The 24,901-nt window shown below is 37.9% G+C and overlaps 1 protein-coding gene across 9 annotated transcripts in view; it reads left to right on the forward strand.

Annotated features, from left to right (window-relative positions):
• Positions 1 to 24,901, forward strand: part of UBR3 (ubiquitin protein ligase E3 component n-recognin 3) — a 211,124-nt gene that overhangs the window by 183,038 nt on the left and 3,185 nt on the right. For all 9 annotated transcript variants that reach the window (XM_065560735.1, XM_065560736.1, XM_065560739.1 and 6 more), the window contains 6 exons: positions 7,454 to 7,578; positions 11,143 to 11,250; positions 12,380 to 12,505; positions 18,748 to 18,927; positions 21,220 to 21,429; positions 24,401 to 24,540. In XM_065560735.1, the coding sequence (XP_065416807.1) occupies positions 7,454 to 7,578; positions 11,143 to 11,250; positions 12,380 to 12,505; positions 18,748 to 18,927; positions 21,220 to 21,429; positions 24,401 to 24,540 (889 nt within the window). The remainder of the gene's footprint in view (positions 1 to 7,453; positions 7,579 to 11,142; positions 11,251 to 12,379; positions 12,506 to 18,747; positions 18,928 to 21,219; positions 21,430 to 24,400; positions 24,541 to 24,901) is intronic.

A 24,901-nucleotide genomic window follows, 5' to 3' on the forward strand; every position in this document is an offset into this window, starting at 1 on the left:
GGTTAAGACAGTTGAATGACATCCTTGTGAATTGAATTCTGCCCCTTCCTCTGCCACAGTATTCTTAATGCTGGGCAAATCACTTAAGCCAAACTTTTCACAGGTAACCACTCATCATAAGTTCCTCATTTCCTGGGTGCCTGACTTGAGACTGTGGGGTCAAAGCGGTAATGAAGTGAAGGAGAGCTGTGCTTTGAACATATAAAGTATCATATACATGCTAAGTACTCTGTAAAATCAGGAACTGGGTATGTTAAGTTGGGCAACCACAATTGGTAGACACTTTTGACCATTTTGAACTTGCTTTCTCTTGATTTAGTGCCCCATCTGTGAAATGGAGATGATGATAATACCGTCTGACAGGGGCGTTGTGAGGATAAATGGATTGTTTGTGATGAGTACTATAGAAAAGCCCCAGAGTAAATTAATAATTTTGTATTCAGAACAGGATTTAGATGGTGTGTAGTAAATAAGACCCAGGGCCACACACTGAACGATGAGGTAAAAAGAAATATTAACTAGTTACCCCTTCAGTTACCCCATTTTCCCAGAACACAGAAAAAGGCAGGCATCTTGTGAAAAAATAGTATGCGATTGTGTAGTTATGTCTCATAATTCATGAACACCAGGGGCCCAAATGAAGGTTGTACAGGCAAACTAGCAAATAATTCGGGGTGGGTGGGAGGGGAGGAGAGGAGAAGGTTTAATGACCAAGCCAGGGCAATCCTTTTTAAAATCTTGTCTGAAAGATGATACCTTTGAAAACACGGTGCCCCCTAATAACATGCAAGGACATTGGTTAAGTACTGACTGAAGAAGAGCACAACCTATTGAATAACCAAAATATGGAGCTCAATTCTTCCTCTGTTCAGCTCGGCACTCAGTTTGCCACGGGAATGAGGTGGGCATGAACCATCAGAGAACTGCTTATAGCTTCCTGCTTCTTCACCAGCTCAGCATGAGTATCTGTGAAAGCAGCCTGGGAGTTGCTCTAACGTATGCCACTCTAAGGTTAAGTGACTTGTAGCCGGTCATAAGGGAAGTAATGTTTGCCTCCATTGCCCATTTATAGCCTGAGTCCCTCTCTGGCACCATAAAGGGTCCAGCAGCATCTTGGGTGAACATTATAATTTATCTTTCATCACTGGATATGTATCTTGACTAAATAGAGAAAAAGTCTTAGCTTGAATAGTAAATATTTCAGTTCTTAGACTAAAAGTAGATTATGTATACACAGGGGTTTTGGTTAGCCTTTCATGGATTATCTTAAATTTTAATGCTGACTTCCTTTTTTAAAAATGTTTTTTCAAATATCTGTTTACGTTTCAGTGAAAGAAAAAGGTTTGTTTAGGAAAGGTGACTATTTCCAGTTTATGCAAAATTGCTAACCTTTTCATTTGAATTTGTTTACTCAGCAAGATCTCTTATTGCAGTTGTTGCCTTCCAGCATATGACATTTAATTAGATATAAATGACAGAATAAAAAGGCATATGCCAAGGTATCAATAAATGACTTATCACAGTACTGCTAGGATTAGGGGGTCTACAGCCTTTCCTTTATAAACTCTATAATGGACTTCAATGTAGGTTGTATAAAGATATATTAAAGATAAATGGGATGATTTTTGCACACACTTGTGTTTCACCCTAATCTGCTATACAGTTAAGAAATAATAAAAGACACACTGCCTGGATATTTTAGTCATGTAAATGCAAAATTAGAATAGTACACCAATGTACAGTGGTCTCATTAATATGATTTTGTTTTATCCCTAACATGCAACAAACAATAATATGTAATTAATATGTTATTTATAGTAGATGCCCCAGTGCAAACACATTCTGCCTTTTGAGTGAGTGTGAGAGTGGGGGTGTGTTGGATTCCCAAAGAACCTAAAGTTCATATTGTGAAAAAGCTAACCTGCAAATCTAATTTTTATTAATTTTTTCAATTAAAGTACAAAAAGCATAACCACATTTTAAAAAAACCTGCATTTTGAACTACCTAAATACAAAGGCTGAATTTAGCTTTGTTAGGATGAAAATGTGCATACCCTAAATTCTATTGACTAGGACTTGCTAGGTCTATACTGCAGATGGGAAGTGTGCCTCCCAGCTCTGGTAGACAGGCATGCGTTGGCTCTGCTTAAGCTTGAGCACCAAAAATAGCAGTGTGGGCTTTACAGCATAGGCTAGCCATTGGAATACGGACCCAGGGCATTAGTGTAGACCAGGCCTTAGAATGTGTCTGTCTATGGGCCTGGGAGGCACACATTCAGTTGCAGTGTAGACATACCCTGATGCCCATGAAAGCTATGCAGTGGTGCAGGACTTGAGGGGAGGGGGCCAACCGAAAAGTAATTCAAATGTAGCATTTGAACTCTTCTGACTGCCTCAGGGCAGTTTTAAGTTTTGCTGGTTGCAAGAACCCATTAGGGTCAGTTATTCTTGCCTTGGATTAGTGGAATGCAAGATGCTCCAGCCATGCCCTCTTCTGTCATTTTTTGAGGGGTGTAAAAAAGACTTCTCACCCTATTGTACAAGAAAGCAAAGCAAAGGGGTCTCAAAAGAAATCAAGGAAATGGCCTTTAAAGAGACACTTTTAAGATAAAAAGTATATTATATAAAAAGAAGCTCTTTGTAACAATAGCTTTATTAGAATTAAAATACATTTTAAAAACTTATTTTATTTTTACCGTTTATGATGTTTTTGACCTTGTGTACTTTGCTCAGGTTGGAGAGAAACTAGACAGGTTTATTTAAGTCATTCTCCATTTCATTAAAATCAGTTTAATCTTCCAGTTCTGATTCTATCCTACTTAGGTTATTTCACATCACCCAACACTGTATCTTAGTTCCTTCTAGAATTATGGAATGAAACAAGGAGACAAATATCTATCAAATGCAATTCCTCTTCATTCCTGTACTGCTCCTTACTCCCAGGCGAAAGCGTATTGTTAGGGTGCATGTGTGGTTTTTAAACGTAAGCTAATGTGGTAATACTCTTCTTAGCAAATGCAAGGTTGAAAAAATAAGTCTTGCATTTGTACCGCACTATGGTGTGGTTTGTGGTACTCCTTAGCTCCTGCAGGAGAGAGTTCTACAGTATGGGCTAGCCCCCAGGAAAGCCCTGTTTTCTGCACAGAGGGGCTTCACCCTGGAGGCAGATACCAGAGGAGTGGAGCTACATCGAGGGCAGTTCTGGTCCCTGAGGGTGAGATGCTGTTTTAGGTATCCTGTGCCCAGCTGTTTAGTGCTCTGATAATCAAGATGCAGATCTTAAACTTAACATCATGCTCTACAGGGAGCCAGTGTCAGGAGAAGAACACTGGGCTGATGTGCTCTCAGTAACTTCTGTGCTGATGAGACCTCCTGCTGCATTCTGCCCCAGGTGCAGTCCTTTCAGGGTTGATGTTTCCATAACAAAATAGACTGCATTGCTATTATCCAGATCGTAGGTGAAGTTGCGCATTATTGTTACTAGGTTACCATTAGCAAGGGTGAGACTATTGCCATGCTGTTGGTATTTTGGTTTTCAACACTACTAAGTAATGCTTTTAACAGTTATTTCTATTGGATTTTTAAAATAGATTTTTAAACAAAAACAACATTTTGGGCTCCAAATACTTGACAGTGTCCCTTTACACAGCCTACGTTAAAGCCCGCTCAAAAACAGAGTTTATAAAGGAAAGGCTGGTAGACCCCCTAATCCTAGCAGTACTGCAAGGTATCTCTGTATTGTGTATGTATTGAGGTATTTTATGTGAAATGTTTCTTTATTTTACTGCTATATATTGTACAAATCACATTTTCTGCAAATGGTAAATTCTTAACCTAATTCTTTTGATGTTACCAAGTAATTTAAATTGGTTCTGAAAGCAGTTCTGTCTTCTGCTAAAATTTCTGCACATCAGAAAAAAAATTCATCTTTTACGATTAATGAAACAATGCAAGTATTTTGTAAGTAGAACAACAAAAGCATGATAGATCTTTAATTTTAGCAATAATAATGTGTAAAATGGACATGCAAAAAGCTTATAATTAATCTATGTGGTAGTTATCCCATAATGTCATTATAAGTAGGGCCCTACCAAATTCACGGTCAATTTCACAGCCATAGGATTTGAAAATTGGTAAATTTCATGTTTTCAGATGCTAAATCTGAAATTTCAGGGTGTTGTAACCGTGGGAGTCCCGACCCAAAAGGATATGGGGGGGGGGTCACAACCCTGTTGTAGGGGAGTCATGAGATTGTCACTCTAACTTCAGGGCTGGACAGAGTGGGGAGGAGGGGTGCGGAGCTATCTGCATCTGGGAGAGATACCCAAGAGCAGCCCTGTAGGGAAAGGGCTGTCCTGCCCCAGCCCTGCCCGGACTAGCAGCTAGGAGCCCCCTTTGCTGGGGTGCTCCTAACAGCACAGGGAAGATTGGATCCAACTCCACAAGCTGCCTCCAGCTGTAGGAACCTCCAGGGCTGCTGCCCAGTCCCAGAGCATCCTGCAACAGGGGGAGGCACCAGGAGGTGGGTCTGGTCTCTCCCGCCCCCCCTCCTCCACCCAAGCAGCTATGCAGGGGATGGAAAAGTCCTGTCCCTCCCCAGCCCAGCCGGAACTAGGATCCCCCTTCACTGGGGTGCTCCTAGGAACAAGGGGATATCAGATTTCATGGGGAAGGGCTTATTTCATGGGTCTGTGTCACGTTTTTCACGGCTGTGAAATTGGTAGGGCCCTAACTATAATCATTGTTACTTTTTTGTACTGCAGTAGAGCCCAGAGCTCCAAACTGGACTGGGGACCCAGTTTATAATATAGCCCCTGCCCCTCAGACCTTATAATTTAGCAAGGTTAAGACATGACAGTTGGGTGTATAATATAAGTGAATGACAAGGAGGCGGAAGACAAGTGTAATGTTTATAGCTTACATATGCAATCTTGTCCTAGGTGTACTGTTTTGAGTTGGATTAAAAAAATAATTAAAACAGGTGCATGAGAAACGCTAAGGAAGGCCACCTCCCTAGCTATTATCACTAGGCATCATAACAGAGTCCTGCTATCATGGGTAACATGACAGAGGTGAGTCTTATTAAGAGATTTGAAGGGGTGACAAAGATAGTGGCTGTGCAGACTGGGTTAGGAGGGTGTCCCAGTTTTACAATAAGAATTATGAAGTTATATTTTTTTTCATTTACCCTTTCATGATGTAAAATCAATATACAGTCTCTTGCTAGCTCAAATCTCTGTGCTGCCACAAAGGGGATCAGAATTGAGAACCTGAGCTCAGTCCTAAACTAGAATGGAATTAAGTGACTGTAGATGGAGCCATGTAAAACTGCATGTGTGCATGCAAGCGCATGCATGGCCTTTAACTGTGGATTTCCTTCCCTGCGTTAATCTTTGGAGGTGGAAATGCCATGACAATGGAGCCTCTGGGAGAGGAAAAAAAGAAGGGATCAGGTTGTGGGGAGCTGTGATAGAGGCTCAGGAGATTTCCCTCTCTCTGGGGAGGATGTTGGAGTAGAAGATGACATATACTATGAAATCCATTATAAGAAAACTAGTGTATTTAAGTTGAGATAGGAAGTAAAGCCTGTGCATTGGTTTGTTTAACATGGGATGCATATGATGATACAAAAACTAGTACCTTTTCAATTACATAGACCATTTAGATGTAAATTGTGCTTAATAAATATATGCTGTTCAGATAGTGTTTAAAGAATGTGAAAATCCATAGGTTTCTGTGTGTGCATGGATTTCTTATGAGCATTTATTAAACAAAAAGACAAAAATGGACACTAGTTCACAAATGAATCCTGCAGTCTAATGTTGGATCCGAGGACCAAGAACCCCGGCTGCAGCCCCTCAGTCTTGTTTATATGCTGGATAAGCACTTAATTCAATCCACCTCAACTCCTGTTTTTTTTATGCACAAAGTTCACTCAGCCCTTGGTGAAGGAGGAATGAATTTAAGTCAGTTTTGGTTTGTTGTTGCATCATATTATTTAACTAAAAGTGAACCATGTTGCTACCAAAATCTGGGGAGAACTTGTTTTAAGTGCCTAACTCCCATTATTTTTAATATGAATCAGAGTTACATTGATGCTAGTATGGAAGACTGTCCCCTTAGTATGGGACTGATTTGATTTGAAGTAGGAAAAGGGTAGGTGGTGGAAACTTAAGTTTTAAAATTGATCTGCAAAATTGAACATAAATGAAATTGTTTAGAGCAGGGAGTGCTGTAAGCCTCTAATAAGGTGAGAAGAAGGGACATTTAGCACATCTGCACCATAACCCTAACTTTCACCTTTCTTCTCTTTCAAATGTTGTGAAGTCTGGTTCTGCCTCTGATTGCCAGCTGCTCACAGCTGATTTCAGAGCAGTTCCCTGCACTGGAGCCTTCCTATAGGGGAGAGATGTCCTATCTGTCTGTGTAATCTATATATATATTGTGTGTGTGTGTGTGTGTGTGTGTGTGTGTGTGTGTGTGTGTGTGTGTATATATATATATATACAGCCACACACATGTATACATATATAAATACAATTATGAGGGCTTCTGAAAGAAAAGAGAAAGCTCTTTCTAAAAAAGTTGAAACATAATTCATATTTTTATATACAAGAATACAACAGGATTTATCTTAGCTCCACATCTCAGCTCTGTTTTAATACAGTACCATAGGTGTGGTACTGTATTAAACAGGAACTAGTGACTTGTGGCGGGCCTGGAATTTCAGTGTCTGAAAAATGAAAGTGGAGGGTCAGGAATTAAGCTAAACAAATGTGCTGAATGCCTCTGTTACTGTGATTATTTGGGTCATTCAGCACCTATTTCAGTATTTGTTAGAACTGTGATTAACCCAAGATATTTGAATCAGGTTTGCTGACATGATAGGATACACTATTTGCTCTAGTCTACAACTCACAGTCGATTGTGGTGAACACCTTATCAGTACCTCTTTACAGTAACGTGAGCATGACAAATGTGAAGCCCCCTAGAAGGAAGTCACTGCTGATCAAGATTGAGGTGAATTTTCAGGGCAGTGAAAGGATACTTGCACTGTACCTCTTTTGTACATCGAAGACTTCACAGGCTCCAGGGCTGTCTGCCATAACTTTCTAAAGCACTGAGGGTATGTCTACACAACAAAGAAAACCCCACGGCTGGCCCATGCCAGCCAAATTGGGCTCATGGAGCTCGGGCTGCAGGGCTGTTTCACTGCTGTGTAGACTTCCGGGCTTGGCTGGAGCGTGGCCTCTAGGACCCTGTGGGGTGGGAAAGTCCCAAAGCTTGTACTTTAAAAATGATATTGTGCGTTTTGGATTTTTTCATATTGAATTCATTCTTCATTTGAGAAGCATTATGTTTGCAAATTGAAAGAGACTGTAATTGGTCTATAATAAACTGAAGTCATGGTTTAAAAAATGTGAAACACAATGACTCTTTGTTTACTTTATAGAACACTTTACCTGCATTGTAAAGGTGCTGTTTACATTATTGTATACCCAAGCCCTGGCAGCATTTTCTGTAAAATGCAGCGCTGAAGACAGGGTGGCATGGAAGAACTCAGGAGCTCTGAAAAAGGTTGGTCAGTTTACTAAAAGCTATATATTGATAAGATTGTTTATTAAATTTATGAAGCATTTATTAGTATATTATATCACTTCAATGGTGAACTTAATGTAGAATAGATGTGGCTTAGCATCATGAGAATTTCATCTCTGGTTCAACTACTGTGCAAGTAACAAGTGAATCAGATTTGTTTCATTTTAGCTTAATCTCAGTGGACTGTACTACACATTTTGGCATAAGTAATTATCTTCGTAATATATCAAAGTTCTAATATTGTTATACTATAGATTTGCAGAGTTGTGCTTAAAAGCTTACATACTGCCTCTATATCTAGTGATGTAAGTCCCTCACTGACAGGAGCACTAAAATCTACATAAGTGCTAATAAAAATATTTCAAATAGTATTTTAATTTTACACCTTAGTCCTGCTTTGCATTTTTTTAAAAATCCATGTATGGATTGGTTTACTACATTTTTGGTTAATATATGATGGTGTCAATATGTTGTTGCCAGGATAGGCAAATTTTTAAGGTGACCTGTCCAAAGTCAACTTCGTTCTCAAAATTGGTTATTGGAAATTGTTAATTAACTGTTGGAACAGAAAGAAAATTCTTCATTAGGTCCAACCATGGTACGAATGGTCATTCCCCCAGTGCAGAAGATTCCGTTCGTGAGAAGCAGAAGAATAAAGTCCTGCCTATTCTTTTCTGTGTGTGTAATTTTGTGTGTTTGAATGATAGTGGAAATCAGATAAAGACACTTACATGAAGAGGTTTTGGAAGTTTCACAGTGTGCCATTGATAAAGAACTGATTGATAGACTGAGAATAAGATTTTTTTTTAAATTGATTCTTTAGCTAGTTATAATGGAATAGAATAGAATATTCCTCTCACTGTAAAATTGAAGTCCTGTTAGATGGGCCAGATATCAGTCTAATATACTCATTTCAGTAAATAAAAAAGCAAGTTGTCTGCAAAGAAAATATGGAATTTTCTAGTTTTGTTCATATTTCTTAATCACTAGCCATGTGCAATCCCCTCAAAATACAATATGTGATGCACAACTGACTAAGGAACCAGAGGAGGAATTTAGCAATATTGTGGGCCAGGCAGGTAATCCTCCCTCCTGCCATTGGTAGTATTTAAGAGGAAACTGAGATACCTGGCCTCCTTTTCCCATGTAATCACAAATTGGCCATGCTTGTCAGCACATACACCTACAGTTTTTAAGTGCAAGTTGGTAGTTTGTCCAGAGGGGGCTAAGTAACGAAATTTAGTTTTGTCTGTATGTGCTATTCGGTGTTTGAGGCTACTGTGCAATGGGATGGATGCTGCATTATTGTTAAATAAATGTTTTTCCATAGGATACTGTCATAAGAGTTCAATTTCAAACCCACAATTTTAGCATGAGATCTGTGCACTTTTTTGTTTATCTAAATGAGACCTAAGTGACAGACAGTTTTACAGGTGTAAATCTGTGACACAGAGTGCTTGAAAGCGCTGCCAGTTTATATTCTTTCGCAATCAATTTGATAAATGTAGGCAGCTTTTATTTATCCTTCATAAAATGCTAGTAGAATGGGTCAAGTTTTATCTGAATATACATTTTAAATGTTTCAACAGCTAGCCACAATGAAATATTTTATTGTATGAAAATAGAGAATGATGGCATACTGTAGTCAGGTTTGCTACATGCTAAGACTTTTTCTCTCTAGCAGAATAATAGCTTTTTTTGCACATAAGGCAGTTTGTGCCTTAGGGTTGCAAATTATGTTCATGGATCAGCAAATGGATTTATGAAGTAGCAGAGTTTTTTTCATCTTAAAGGCACTCAGAATCACAAGTGGTGAAACCTCTTGACATATGTAGCTAAATATGCATTGGTAGCATATTTTTGTATTCTAGGAAGAAAAACTGGCATTTTCATTGGCATGGCTGTCGCTGACAGATGTTAACATTGTTATGTGGGTAGTAGTTTTACATTATATGACACCCTGTTGTTGAAGGCTGTTCGTGGTTTGTGTAGGTAAATCAAAGTGAATGGTAACTGAAAGTCTGTCAATTCAAGAAGGTTGACATATCCTCCCCCACCCCCCGGTACAGAGAGCCCACTGACGGCTTCATACGCCATTTTAGGTAAAGCGTGAGAGAGGCAGAGAACTACCCACTGGACACAGAATCCAACCTGCACCCTTCAGCAGACATAGTCCAATAGTGGCAATTGAAGCATCCCTGGTAGCTCCTGACAGCAGCCTGCCTTCTCTGCCTGTTTCTGGCGGATGCCTTAGTACAGCTGGCATGTGTACAGGGATACAGGTTCAGGTAGTAGCTCAATGTCAAGTTAGTTTTCTTTATTCCTTTTCGTACTCAGATCAGCCATGAGATTACCTGAAACCCAGCCCAGTGAAGCCCTAATCACTCTGCAAGCTGTATGTAGCCTTTTGGTGACTGGAGGAATAAGGAAGAAGTAGTAGTGAGGAGGGAGCAAAAGAAAAAAGATTTTGAGAGAAAGACCAGGGTTAAGAATAGATGGAAATAATAGATAAGAGTGTAAATGGGCAGAAGAAAGGACATATAGTGGTACTGAGCGTCGTGGAGAGATGGAACACGGGGTGAAAAGAGAAACATCTCTTTACCAAATCATTACAAGAGGAGCCTCCAACAAAAAAGATTGGAGACCATTGGCTTAGAGCTAAGGGCCTAAATGCGGAAAAGGGATTTGGCCTGGCCCCTGCGGTGAATTTCACCCTCAGTGAGGAGTTTAAACTCACAGAAAGAGAGGATTAACCTTGTTGTACATTAGGGAAATGAATGTCAGTTTTTATACAGCATTGTATGGTAGAGCTTATATATATTACAGCCCACTTCATTTGTTTTGGTATTTTTAAAAAATAATCGTCCTGGTAACATTTTGTCTTTTTCTGTTGATCATGTTTATACTTTTCTCACATGAACTAAAGTTTGTATCTAATATTGTTTCTTCTTGTGGGTATTTTTGTGTAATTTCAAGGAAGACATTTATGGAAATATGCTGCTTATTTCTCATGAGTTTCTGTAATTATTAGCTTTCTTGACACATAATTATTATGACACAAAGCTAAGTGGCTGATTAAAAAAATAAATTCCACTGAACAATTTTTCCCTGTCTGTATAAATGTTACCCATTCTCTACATAGCATTAAATTTTTGATAGCTTCTTTCTCATTCAGTATATTTAAATTGCAAGCCTTTCTTGGTTCAGTTTAATTAATGCATTATAGCAAATTACAGTCTCAAAACTGCCACTTAACCTCACTGTATATGCTAAATATATTCCATCTGAATTGTATTTGGTTTTGGTAGCTTTTCACTATCCAAATATTGTTTCAATTTCTACATCCTGTGTATTGTTATGCAGTATGTATTGGTGCTTAAAACATCACCCTTCCAATATCATATGTACCTCTTCTCTTTGAGTCAGAATGTGTGTGTTGCTTTAAAGGAAATATATTTCACCTTTGCAGCCTCTATAGAAACAATTTTCTCCTTATTTTGTATGACTGATGCAATTTGAGTCTGCCTTTTTCTTTATTCACAGAATACATCCAATGGAGAAAAGTCTTGGGAAGCATTACTGAGTCATGTGATTTCTGAGCTCTCTAAAGGGAAGATGTTTGAGGAAGGAGAAACTGAAGAATTAGCAATGGTATTTTTTTACAGTTTTGTTTAGGAAATTTTAACAGGTTTACAAATCATTACCATGTAAATAGAAACAAAATGAGCTTTTGTTTGTTTTGGAAATATTATGCAGTTATATAGTCATTAAATCTTTGTTTCGCAGGGTGCTAACAAATTACACTGAGCCTCTTTAGACCACTCATGATGTGTTATTTCTGGTGATTTTATTAAATTGAATGAAACTACTGACTCGATCAAACCAGGCATGTCTATAAATGTTAATAATCAAATATTGGACATGTGTGCTTTTTTTTTTCCTTCAGAGAATGTATTTTGTCTGAATAGTGAATTGAATGGTAAAAAAAAAAATCTAAGCATCTATTGTCGTCTGTCTATTTTGCTAGGTGCCTAGTTGATGTGTTAATTTTTCCATAACATCTACCACTCGTATTTTTTTTAATCATTCCTCTAGTGTTGAACTATTTTTCTTTTTCCAGTGGGAGGTTATTAGTAATCTAGTGGCTAGTAGCAGATGATATTAATTTGGGTGTGACCACTTCTGCTAGGAAGCCCCAGGAGGATTACCAAAGGATCCTTTGGTAATAAATATTCAGCAATTTGTAATATTTGGTTACAAATCACGTCCCCATATTCTCTAATGACTGGACATGTCCACCATATGCATAAAATCTCTCACTATAGTTTTTTCAATATTTATCTCCATTCAATCTATATACATATTTTAATCTGACTGGCATGAGAACCATTGAAATGGTATCTTGAAGATACTTTCTTTTTTTGTGTTACAGACTGATAAAGGTCCTCTTTTTCAGATCAAAGCCCATTCCTCTGGGGAAATTTGTCTAGCCAAATCCTTTTCCCACCATGTCCTATATGGACATTTTTTGTTCGGGAAGTTGTCTGAAAAGATTGAAATTAAATTAGTTATTTTTTTTTGTTTCTTAACTGACCAGAAGCCTTTTATACATAAAGCCAACTTTAACAAAACAGCTTTTTGAGAGAGAAAATGCCTAACTGGAAGGTGCTATATCCAAGATTTGTTTGTAACAAAATCATTTGAGATTATTAGTGAACTGTTAGCCTTTGGAATGTAGAATTTGGAAAGCAGAATTTAATAACCTCTCTTTCCACTCTAGGTTAGCTCTAGTGTTTGGTCTCCTGAGTCAATAGAGTGTTATCTGCAGCAGTTCTGCCTGCCTTTCCTCAGGATCACCTGCCTTCTTCAACATCATCTTTTTGGAGGGGATTTACCCAGTTGTCAGGTACAAGGGAGGGTGGCGGGAAATGACACTGTTTTTTTTCTGTTGAAAGTTTTATATAATATAATTGAAACATGTATTACTCCACCCCCAAATGAGAAAAGGGCCAACATTTTTGTATTATTTAGAGCAGATATTTGTTTAGCTGTAACATTGCTTCATGTCTGACACCGTGAAAGACTTCAGATACACTGTAAGAATCTAGATGTTTTACTATATTTCACATATTTTTGTAGAAAGTGTCATGGCAAGAAGAACTGCTAACTTTGCAATATAATATGTGCCAGATACTTCCTCCTTTTCATTTTCATAACTCCCAGAGAAGCCCACAGGAGGTTATGTGACAGAAGGGTTTCAGAATTGGCTCTTTTGCATGGAAAAGACAAAATATAGAGTGAAATCACTGGCCGTGGTGTAACTTTATTTTGTGTACATTTATGCTAAAAATTAACCCAACTCCCTCCCTAGAATGTTTATTCTTAACCGCCACAGAATTTTCTTCTTTGTGCAAGTAACGTTAAAAACAATTCCGTCAAGAATTAAGAGATACTGTATTTGAATATGCTAGCCCAGGCCACTTTAATTCTGGCATTTCCTAACTTTTGAGTGTTTAACTTTGCAACCTTAATAAAGTTATTTTATTTTGTGAGTGGGTGGATGGGTGTGTGTGTGTGTGTGTGTGTGTGTGTGTGTGTGTGTGTGTGTGTAATAAAACATAAATTTCCAAGTTATTTTTAAGATCAGATAATTTTTTTGATAGAGATTTGAGTGTTGAGACAGTATGGCTTAGTAAATGGGGATAGGGAGTTCATTTTGTGCATAGGGAAATTGAGATAGGGAAAATGTATTTTTCATTTATAGTAATATTCCATCTCAAAGGTATGTCTGACAATCCTGTGTGTGTGGGAGGGTCTTCTTCCCTCAGAAGTTTATCTGCTTCCAGCAGCTGGCACTGTGACCTGCCAACCACCTGTTCCTCAAACTTCTGGCTTCTAGTCAAGGGAAATCAGTAGTAATTAGTGATCCTGCCTTTGTTTGTGTCCTCTTCCTATTGTGAAGTCTTCTCATAGAACTGGGTTTTTGATCAAATGTATCTTACTTCTTGCTGACAGGATAACTTCAGGACTCTTTTATGGGCTTAGTTTAATTGGCTTTACTTCCACAGCACAGGGATCTCCTCTTCACCGTGTAGCTTATTAACATGAACTCAGCAGCTGGAGAGACCTGCTGTATGACAAAAGGAGTGCCTCTACTTTTCCTGCAATACTTGTCCTTGCAGTATGTATGCATAAAGAGAGAGGTTCAGGGCCCCATAGAAGGAGGCTTAGGGAGCGTCCACATCCGTCCAAGCTCTTCCAGAGGAATACTGCCCGAGGAGAGCAGTCCCCTGCATAGTCACAGCAACCATTCAATGTGAACTTGAAGGCCAATGGGAGAAAATACCTATCAAGAACTCCTTGCTTTAAAGAAATTTCTCCAAAATGAATTCATTTGTTTCACAGTCTGGCTTCCTGAGTCTGTCTGAATTGATAGCACTAGTCTGCTTCTAAAATAATCAGAATGACTTCTGAGGCCCATCTATAAAAGGGCCAGGTAAATTTGAGACTGTGAATTTGAATTTGAAATCTGCTGAAAGTTATTATAGACAAGTAGAGAAGGAGAATGAACCAGCAAAAGGTTAAAAAAAAACAAAAACTAAAGACAACAACCAAAACCCAAAACTATTTGCATCATGATCATTTAAAGTGGATGCAGCAATGGCAACACCTGCAAAGGATGCCATAATTGAGCAGGCAGGAGACTTCTTCTCCAGAAGTGGAACACACACACAATTGTTATTGGCGTTAATATGGAACTATATATCCTTCCTCTGCATCCTCATCATGATTCACTTGGGTTAACATACTTCCAAGATGCTTCCCACAATATTCTCTTAGGGTGAAAATGTTATTAGCCAAACAAGTCAGGGTGGTTGTGCCCATGGACCCACTGAGACACCCCACTAGTTCAGTTGCAGTCAAAACATCTTTGCATGGCTGTCAGTCTGAAAAAACTAACTGATCTTGGAGGACAAATGAGTGCATGAAATATCTCACGTTCCAGATGTAGAGGCTCTTGTCAAGCCTTACGTCTCTCTTTGGGGACTTCCTGACCAGTCAACTTGAAAAAGGTGCATATTCACACCCAGATTAAACTGGGATACAAAAATATCTGATACCCATTACCATCACCTTTTTCACTTACTGTTTCAGTTTTTACTTACCGTATATACTCGTTCATTAGTCCGTTCGTTTATAAGCTGACCCCCCAAGATGGATAGATAAAAATAGCAAAAACTGTATGACCCTTTCATAAGCCGACCCTATATTTCAAGGGTTGGCAAAGTTTGGCTCCTGGCCCGTTAGGGTAAGCCGCTAGCGGGCTGGACGTTTTGTTTACCACAGCGTTGTTTACCACATGCCTGCAGACGCTCCAGGTAAACAAAATGATAATGTATTAGTATTCAATTCAATGATTCCATAGAGTTTAAAATCATCAAATTTTGGTGTAGACCCATTGATAAGCTGACCCCCGCTGTTTGATGCGTCACTTTTTTACCAAAAATATTCAGTTTATGAACGAGTATATACGGTACTTTTTCACTTACTGTTTGAGTGTTTACCCAGATGCTGATTACACTGACAACCCACCTTTGAGCACAAAGGTACAGATTTTTACAGAGGTGTATTTTTGGACGATGATCTCACCAGTGACTGAGGCTGCAGCCTGTCTGCAGCACCAACCAATTTTGTGATTAGACTTCAGGAAGAGCGCCTGTCTGTTCCTACCCCAGCTAAGAGTGTTGATTGTATCCATTCTTTTGAAAAGTATTTCTGTCACAGAAGAAATTTGGTCAGAGAGTCCAGTCCCCAAATATAGAACAGGACCCATTCCATCCAATCCCTGCTAAAACTTCCTGATTCCTTTCCTCCCGATTCTTAAACTTGCTGCTAACTATTAGCCAGTTCTGGGGTAGTGTTTCTACAGTTAGGTGAGTGAGCTGTTCTGAGGTGGGCGTGTTCTAATGCTCTACCAGTATATCCCCTAAGGAAGATTTCCCATTAACACTTACAGAATTTCAGATGTACTGTTGGCAGAAAAGATATTTGCGGGTAAGGAAAAAAATTGTCATCTTTTCATCATAAAAAAATTGATCGAATCCCAGTAATGGCCAGAGAGATCTTAGGATTTTTCCCTATTTTTCCCTTTTCATTTATTTCATTTGAAATGAATATGAAAATACTGTAGGATTTAGGACTCTACAGGAGTTTACAGCTTAAATGGTAATTGCTTTTAGGAAAGTGGTTGTTCCAAGCTAAACTCTAATGAATGAGTCTGAAGCAGTTACATGCCTAGAGTCAAGAATTGCTGGATATTCCCCAGCACATTATCTATGGCAGAATAGGATTGGAGTGATTATCACAATTGCAATAAAACTTAATTCAGCTGTACTTCAGTAAACTACAAAACTGCATTAACACAGGATTCCCTGTCTTGCAGTTAACTGAAATACAGATCCATCCATGAGGTGCTGCTGTGCAGGGGCTTGAGGCCACTTCAGATGATGCTACATTTCCTTTGCTCTGGCTCTCGGCAAATCCTCAGACAGGGTTCTTACAATGCCTAATGCTGCTGATGATCTTCTCCACGCTTCTTTCATGCTTCCCGATGGAATTTAGATACCCAAATTGGTGGGAGGGGTGAGATCTGGGCCAGGCTTTTTCCCTGCTTGAGGTGGCACTCCTTATCTCTGGCCACCTTGGGAGTTGCATGAAACCCGAGTAGCCATTTCAGCGGTCATTGATTCTACTGGAGGAGTAGGAGGAGGTCTTTAAATAGCCTGGTACCACCTTTTTTCTTTGCAGTGGTGGTGTTTAAAACAATTGCCATGTATTTCCTGGAAGAGAATAAACCCAGATGTTGGCCGGCTCCCTGTGCTAAAAGGAAGATAGAAAAAGAGCAGTTCTGCTCCTCCCCTATCCTTTCCAGTGAGGAGTAGGAAGGATAGAGTTGTGGGCCAGCCTTGTCTGCAACTCATTTCACCCTTTCTCCTATTCTTTTTCTAGTCTACCCTAGTCATTCTATATTCTATTGCCCTTCAATTTTTATTAACTCAGTAGATCTTGACCTTATCCCACCACTCTCTTCTGGCAATGGTCTCCTAAATCAGTCCTTCTCCACAGTATTGCCACTAATAGCTGAGAGACCCTTTCCTTCTGCAGCTCTCGATGATGGGAGCCGTCTTTCTGTATTTCTCTTCTTGATGAGTCTCCATATTTCTCAAAACTCATTTTTAAAATATATTCGTTGTCTGTTCCTTTTTTCTTCTGCAAGTGGACAAACTCAATCTCTAGCTGGATGGGTTTTTGCTTACTATGTACTTGAACTGACGCAAGTGGCCAATTAAATTAGAAAAGTGATAGGAACAGGGGTGTCCTTCTCTTCAGACCAGCTATTCTCATGGTCCTACTAGGTTTACGTTATAGTCAAAAGATGGTCTTTCCACTTCACGTACATACTCCCATGTTCAAGATGGAGTCATCCTGGACAGTCTTACTAGCCACCACCCCAAAAAACTACTAGCATCCATCGGACTACAGTATACACATTTGACTGTAGGTATTTAATGCTCCCCAGCACCAGCAATAACTCCTTTTCTGCCATAGCAACCAGCACCTACTTAAACAGATTATGGGGGGCAGAAGTTTAGTTATTTAAAGGACATAGGCACTAGGAAGGAAAAGGGAGAAATAACATAGCATAGTAAAAGGGAAATAATTAGGAGTGATGGTAAGAAATTAAATGAAAAATTTAGTATGACTAGAATATATCAAGGAGATGTATTAGACAGTAAAATGATCTCCATAGAAAAAGTATTAGAACCCTTCTTGTTGCATTTTAAAACTAGACTGGACAAAACATTGTTATCTGCTTTGCATTTACTAATCTTTCATTGGCAGGGGATCCTAGTAAATAGGTCTCTTCTATCCATATATTTTGCCAGTTGATCAAGTATGTTTGCCCTGTATCTCTTGCAACTTTCACCCCATAATTCTGCAGTGAATCTTGTCTTGCCTTAGAACTTGATGGCTCTCAGACATTTCATTCATACCCATTTGGAAACGATCCTAATTTCATTCAGTGTATATTTTCCTGATCTTGTTTCTGTCATCCATCTCCTGTTCTATTTTACAAATTAATATGTGTATTTGTAGTATCTTTTCTGTCAATCAGTTATACTCTATATTTGTTAAAAGCTGTATGTCTCCTTTGCTGATTTCTATTGTTCCAATGAAAAATGTGATAATCTTTGTCTTAATCTTTTGTGCAAGCTCCTTTACTTTCTCTTACTTAAATTTTCTTTCCATTTTTACACTCCCTTATCGTCATTCTATAATTTGTCCTGTCATCATCTGTCATTTAATACTGTGCAGCCTCTTCTCTCTCACCCTTGATTACTCTGCTTATCTTTATCCAAATTGGTCTTTTTTATTTTTATTATTATTATTATTATTCCTAATCATATACTTTTTGCTGGCTGGCATGCATCTTGGGCATACTGTAATTCATTTATGAATACTTCACATTTTTTTTTCTTTCAGGTCCTTTCCCTGTATTGTTTTATCCCATTCATTTCATCCCTGTATTACCAATGTGCTCTGAATAAATTTATAGCCTTATTTTATGTTTTCTTCCTTTTCTCTAATTATCAATTTAGGCTTCAGTTCTAAACATGTATGTATGTGCTTAACTTTAAGCATGTAAGTAGTTCCATTGAAATCTGTAGGACTACTCATGTTTAAAATTAAGCACATGTGTGTTTGTAGCATTGGAGCCCTACACCGGTTTATCTGCCTCTCAGATATATCACCAAAATAATCTTAAAACCTGTTCTGTATTTGTAGAGAATACAGTATTTCCATTCAAACTAGACTTCAGTCTTAGGTCTGTGAAGTGTAAGCTAACATTTTATGGGCTTCATTCTCCACTTCACCCAAGTTCAGGGACAGCTTTAACTTGCACCTCTGATGTAAGGTCCCTCAAGGATTTTACACCACTGAAGAATCAGGTGTAGCAGAGCCTCACTCTGCCATGCTCCCTCCCAGTCACTTACATATTCGTTGATATGGAATTGATACATACAGTGCTGTGCTTTGAGTGTATAATACAAAATGATCAAGTCTTTCTTGTTTCATGTCTAAAAGGAAGATGAAGAATTTACAGTTCTTACAAACTGCCTGGGTCTATTACCATCATCTTTTCAGTCACCACATCAATTCACCAGTGCCTCTTGCCTTGAATGGCCAGTGCCAGCATTTAATATGATATCACAGTGGTGCTTAGAATTGGCTTCATTTGCAGACAGACATGCAGAACAAGTGAAGGTACGTAAAAAAATTTGCACCCCTCCCCCCCCATACAGTGCTGATGTGTAAGAATGGAATTCCTTGAATCTAGTTATGCTGTGTGTGTATGTGTAATGCTGTGTTTTAAATTTATCATGACAAAATAAGCAGGCATAGTTGAACCCCCAATATGTGTGTTTTGTGCTTGCATCTGTTTCACTTGCATATTTTGCAGGTACAATTTTGTTTTGAAAACTTGAACCCTAATGGTAATAACAAAACGTTCTTGCCCTTAGTAGATCTGATTCATTCGATAGACCATTGAGCCATGGTCATAAAACTATTGATATCGTTTTTATGTTTGAAAAAGAACACTGCTGTTTTACTGTATTTTCCAAATAAGACCTCTTTCAGTTTTTATAACAAACTCTTGTGAACAGAACAGTAATTTGTAAGAAAGATCCTCACACATATGTGCCCTTAAGTGGGTAACCTGCAAAAAATGGAATAGATTCAACTGTAATGTATTATTGGCTCTTTAAAAATTTTAGGCAAAGTTTTTCAAAAAATAAGAGGGTAAAGTTAGACTCTGAAACTAATATTTAGGCACCAGTCTGATTTTTAAATGTACTGAGTACATTGACCTCAGAGGGAATAGCAATTCCCATCAACTTAACTGGGAATTGTTGAGTGCTCAGTATGTTTGAAAATCAAGCAAGTTCCTAGACTTCAGTTTCAGAGCCTAACTTTACCCTACTGTTTTTGGCCCCAAATTTCAGAACAAGTAGCAGCTTTGCCTGTCCATGCTAGGTGCAGCTATGTCACTGGCTGTCCACTAATGGCTATAATCAGGGCAAATCCGCAGTGTAAACAAGACTTAAGGCCCATGTTTTACCTGTGAAGTTTGTTGCCTTTAGAAGGTGTAATGCATTGTGCCCTGAGGAAAGGCAGTCCGTATCAGTTTGTAACCTTACTAGAGCAATTTATGAGTATGCTGAGCTCCTTGAGGCAAGAAGCATGTTGCTCTTGAGTGATGCTCTCTGGCTGAAGTCTTAATGCAGCATTAATAGGATCCATAGGAAGCCACGTCTAGTCGTCTTCAGCCAAAAGGCATTTAAAGGACACTTTGGAGCTTGTGTGGAATGCAGTAGAAAGAATGGGCCATCTCAAAGAGCACATTTCCCTCCTTTAAATAAAATTCTGATGTTTACATTTTGTAGTTTGTAGCCTGATTTTGGGTGTGTTAGTAATGTTGATTTAATTTATTCACTTAATTTAATTTTATTTAATTCTTAATAATATTAATATAATAATTATGATGGATATTAATTAGTATGGGTTTAGGCTCGCCAATTTGATCAGAAGATAAAAGTTTGTCCTGAATCAGGCTTCACAGAGTTTATAAAAGGACCTTCGGGGGTATGACAGGAAGCTTACACTGAGACAGATATAGTCATAAAGACCTTTTATTAAAATCAATGAAATAGTAAGCAAATGGTAAAACAGTTAGAATTACAGCGTTGCAATTGTACTACTGTTATTCAAGAGACACATATGATAATACAATATTATGTGCTGCAAACTTTGGTTAATACTCACACTTTATTTTAATAACCTAGTGTTGGAAGATACAGGACCCCGCCTCTGGCGGTTCCGGCTTCACAGCTCCAGCAGAGGAAACTGATGCAAAGAGCTGTCAAAGCTGTTTACTTTCTAACTTAACTTAATAAACCTTAAACTGAAATAAAGTGTAGGGAAACCAAGCTTAGCCTAGTCCCCTTAAAACTTAGTTTGAAAAGAAAAAAAGTATGGCCTATTAATAGTTAATTAATAGCCGTCATAGATGGGTAGCATCGATGCGTTGTTGAAGATGGAGACAATGAAGAGTAGATTGCCTCCAAAATGGTGAGATGAATCGCCTTTTTATAGGGCATTGGTCGGAAATCCTTCCTTGTATGGATGACAGGTATGTACGCACTTGTGATTTACTTGTTAAGTCTGTGGGTACAACTTTGAAAAATCCCCTTTGCCATTCTTCATTGTCTATTGGGTTAGGTAAAAGGTCTTTAGATATCTGCGTGGGTGTTTTATCTTTTTGGGTCACCTTTACTTTTTTGGGTAAAGGATCACAGCTTGCCCCGGATGCTGATTATGTTTTAATAGGGCTACTGTTTCATTAAAAGTTTTTTTTCCTATCCTATACTCAGGTGGCAAATTACTCCACAGTGCTCGATTTACTCTGAGTTGTTAGGGCTACAAGTTCTAAAGTTCTCACAGCACAGATAAATATACATACAACACTGATGAATGTTTCTATCATTTTCTTTTTAGGTTTTGCTTATACAGGAGCCTAAGTGGGACTTGCCATGTCTCCTTCAGTTGCCTGAAAATTATAATACCATCTTCCAGTATTATCACAGAAAGACTTGTACTGTCTGTACCAAGGTTCCTAAAGATCCTGCTGTTTGTCTAGTTTGTGGTACTTTTGTATGCTTGAAAGGACTTTGCTGCAAACAACAGAGTTACTGTGAATGTGTACTGGTAAGAGAGAATTCTACAATAAGAGAATTTCAAACTACTGTAGCTTTATTTCCATTTTTAAATTAAAAAAAAATCATGCTAAGAAGTTCTGCGTTCCTTTCTCAGCTCTGATAGTTTTCATTTCCAAACATGTTTTAATTAAATTTTTAGTCTGCCCCCTCACAGGAGACTTCTGGAGGAGGAGGCAGCCCTTAAGGTATTTGAACTTATCTCTAAGGCAACTTGAGTGAGAGAATATGTAGGTACTTCTCCCTCTAAGGGCCAGTCCTTACTTTCCTCGTTTGGACAGAAACTAGCCTTATTCTCCCTCCATGATGAAGGACAGTAAATGGTCTGCTCTGAGGCCAGTGCTAGTGTTACTAAATGGGTGGAACAGTTCTGTAAGTCAATGGCTGTCACCCACTCTCGCTCTGAAGTTCACATTTGCCATCTCTGCAAAGCTGGTTTGAGAAAAGAATCTTGTGATTGTTCCTGAATTAGTATATCCATGGTACTGACACAAGACTAGCCATTATAAAATTAGTATAAATATATTTAAAGAGAAACTATCACATGGTTTTTAAGTCCAAAAATCAGTTTAGTATTTAATTTTTATACCATCTGATAATTCATAGATGTTTTATTTAAATGTGAATGAAAACAAGTTTATTTTTAATTTCCTGTAGTGTGTTCATCCTAAACTTTTTAGCATTGTACTAGTGCAGGGAAGCTACAAAGTGAAACTGAACAGAAATAAAAGTAAAACTGAGTGTGGTTTATTTTACTTTTCTGAATGAAATGCAAAATGTAAACAACACAGATAATGATCTTTAATTTTTGTTTGATTCATCTGGTTTGTTGCTAATAACACCATTAAGAAAATGTTCTTGAAAATAGTTACTTTAAAAGACAGTGTTAAAAATCCTATGTTCAATCCCATGAAGTCTTAATATAAAACTTGAATTATTATAAAGCTCTACTAAGTTTCCCAACAAGGCTACAAATTGTGGTTATGATTTTTGTGTGTGTGTGTGATTTGTTTATTTGTGGCCGCTTGACCACTAGAAAGTTGACTGAGACCACAAACTCATTTCGCATAAGCCACAGAAGAGCCATCAGTCTTTACTGTTTTATCAATACTATCTTTAGATGCATATTCATATCAATAACTTAAAAATTAAAGTCTCCACATTTCATGAGTGTTCCTGTGAACTCCATGCTCTTTATTGTAGGAATATGTTTCCAGTATTAGAGAAAAGCAGAGGGGGGAGTCAGCACAGCTGGATTCTATTCTGAACCACCACTTTCTTGATGTGTAAACTTGAGCAGGTCACTTTGGCTATAGCTTTTAAAATTGGGCCTTAACTGCTGTGTTCTCAGTTTCCACGTTTCTGTGCCTCGTTTTCCCCACCTGTAAAATAAAGATAATTAAGGCTGCATTTTTGTCATGGGAGTTAGATTGTGATTTTAATATTTTAAAAATATATTCTTTACTCTTGAATTTTAGTGACTTTTTTATTTATTGGTGAGTGGATGTGGGTGGTTTCACTGAGGACTGAGTGCTGCCATGTTAAATCTTAGGCTGCACATGAGACAGAGAGAGCAGAAAGGGGCAGACCCGGGAACTCTGGGGTGGATTCTTCCCCATCCAGCATAAAATGCAAGAAAAAGGCTTAAATTGTGAAGAGTTTATAGTAGAATGGATTTGCAAATTTCATCCCTGAGATGGTAACTATTGTACTATACTCAAAGTTGGCTGCTGTTTTCACAGCGCAAGTAGAGTTCTAGTAATTTCCTCTAAAATGTTTTTTTTAAAGGTATTGGGGATTAAATGACACTTGACCTTTTAAAATTTTAAAATTATATTTCCATGAGTTACTCTTTTCAGCATGAGCTCTGCATGTGTTTATTCCTAAAAATTGCCATGATGAAAAAAACCCATAAGGATAATACTTATGCACCTTTCTGAAGTACTTGAAGTGACAGGTGCTTTATAAGTGGAAAATAGTATTATCTCCAATTCAGTCACAAAAAAATAATATGGTATGAGAAAAAATGATCAAACTTTAAAATAGTTGGACATAAGGACTACATTTGAGAGGTCATTTTTATGAAAATATACTATAGACAATAAAGGTATAAGACAAAAAATAGAATACTTTGCAATATTTAGATCATTAATTATATTTTAGTTCTGTGGTCATAAATTTCCTTTGTAGTAAAAATGTGTGGAAAGGGCTAAAATCTTCAAAATACAATTACAGAAATGAACTGCATAAAATAATATATATGTCATTCATGAACAATAAAAACATATTATTGTAACCAGGAGTTTCACCTTTTAAGAAGTCATTTTTTTTTTTTAATTGTGACCAGTGTAGATACTGTGAAGGGCAAGATGAGGAGCAATACACGAGTATGGCAACATCTGCAAATAGGAGTCCATCCTGTAGAGCAGTGTGCAGCAAAATACCCTGAGTACTTCATAATCTGAGAGAATCTCAAATTCTCACTGTTCACTAAAAAATAATATTTTGCCACAGCAAATTGTGCACTTCTGCTAGTAGCAAGTTAGAGATATTGTTGTGAACACTTTCACTCAGTTTTCTATAGTAACTTAGTTTTTCCCCAGGGTGGCATGTTGTTGTACTTCTGCTTTTCTTAGACAACATTCCCTTTTTGAGTTTGGAACCATCTTTTGCATGGAACTTCGTGTATATGTATTATGGCAACATATCATGTACGAGGTTTTGGCTTATTCATAAAATGTATGTTAGACTCTACTTTATCATGCAAATCCCTGGAAACATATAACCCTTAGTGTCTAAGTATACAGTAGAGGCAAGGATCAAATTGTTCCTTAGTAAGTGATGTGACTCTCATTCATATAAGTAGTGTGTTTGAAATAAAATGTTCTCTTTATTATAAAACTGTCAGCCATTAATAGGATATTTGTACTCTTCCCTCCCTAACCCCAAAATATAACTTCTAGCATTCCCAGAACTGTGGAGCTGGGACAGGAATATTTCTTCTGATCAATGCATCTGTAATCATCATCATTCGAGGCCATCGTTTCTGCCTTTGGGGTTCTGTTTATCTAGATGCACATGGTGAAGAAGACCGAGATCTTAGGTAACCTTTTAATAAAGCATGTTTTGATTTTGCTGCTTCATGTTTACAGTGTGTAATAAAACAGATACAGTAATTAACAAGTTCTCACTTCCTGAGTAGCACATATTTAGAAATGTAAATGTTGTCATTGTATTTGTTATATTATGCTAATTAGATTTATATAAATAAAATGATCTGGAACTTGTTTACTAAGAAATGGATTGTGCTACTTGCAAGGTGTACGTTGTGGTGCAGGAATTTCCTGCAGAATGTCAATTTGAGAAGGAGAGGCTTTGCCATCTCTGTGAATCCATATGGTGTGTAGGGTTGGGAGTTTTGTTCATGATGATGTTATTACAGAAATCTTGTTTGTTTCTAGAAG

This window comes from Chrysemys picta, chromosome 11 (genome assembly GCF_011386835.1).
Source record: "Chrysemys picta bellii isolate R12L10 chromosome 11, ASM1138683v2, whole genome shotgun sequence".
Lineage (NCBI taxonomy): Eukaryota > Metazoa > Chordata > Testudines > Emydidae > Chrysemys > Chrysemys picta.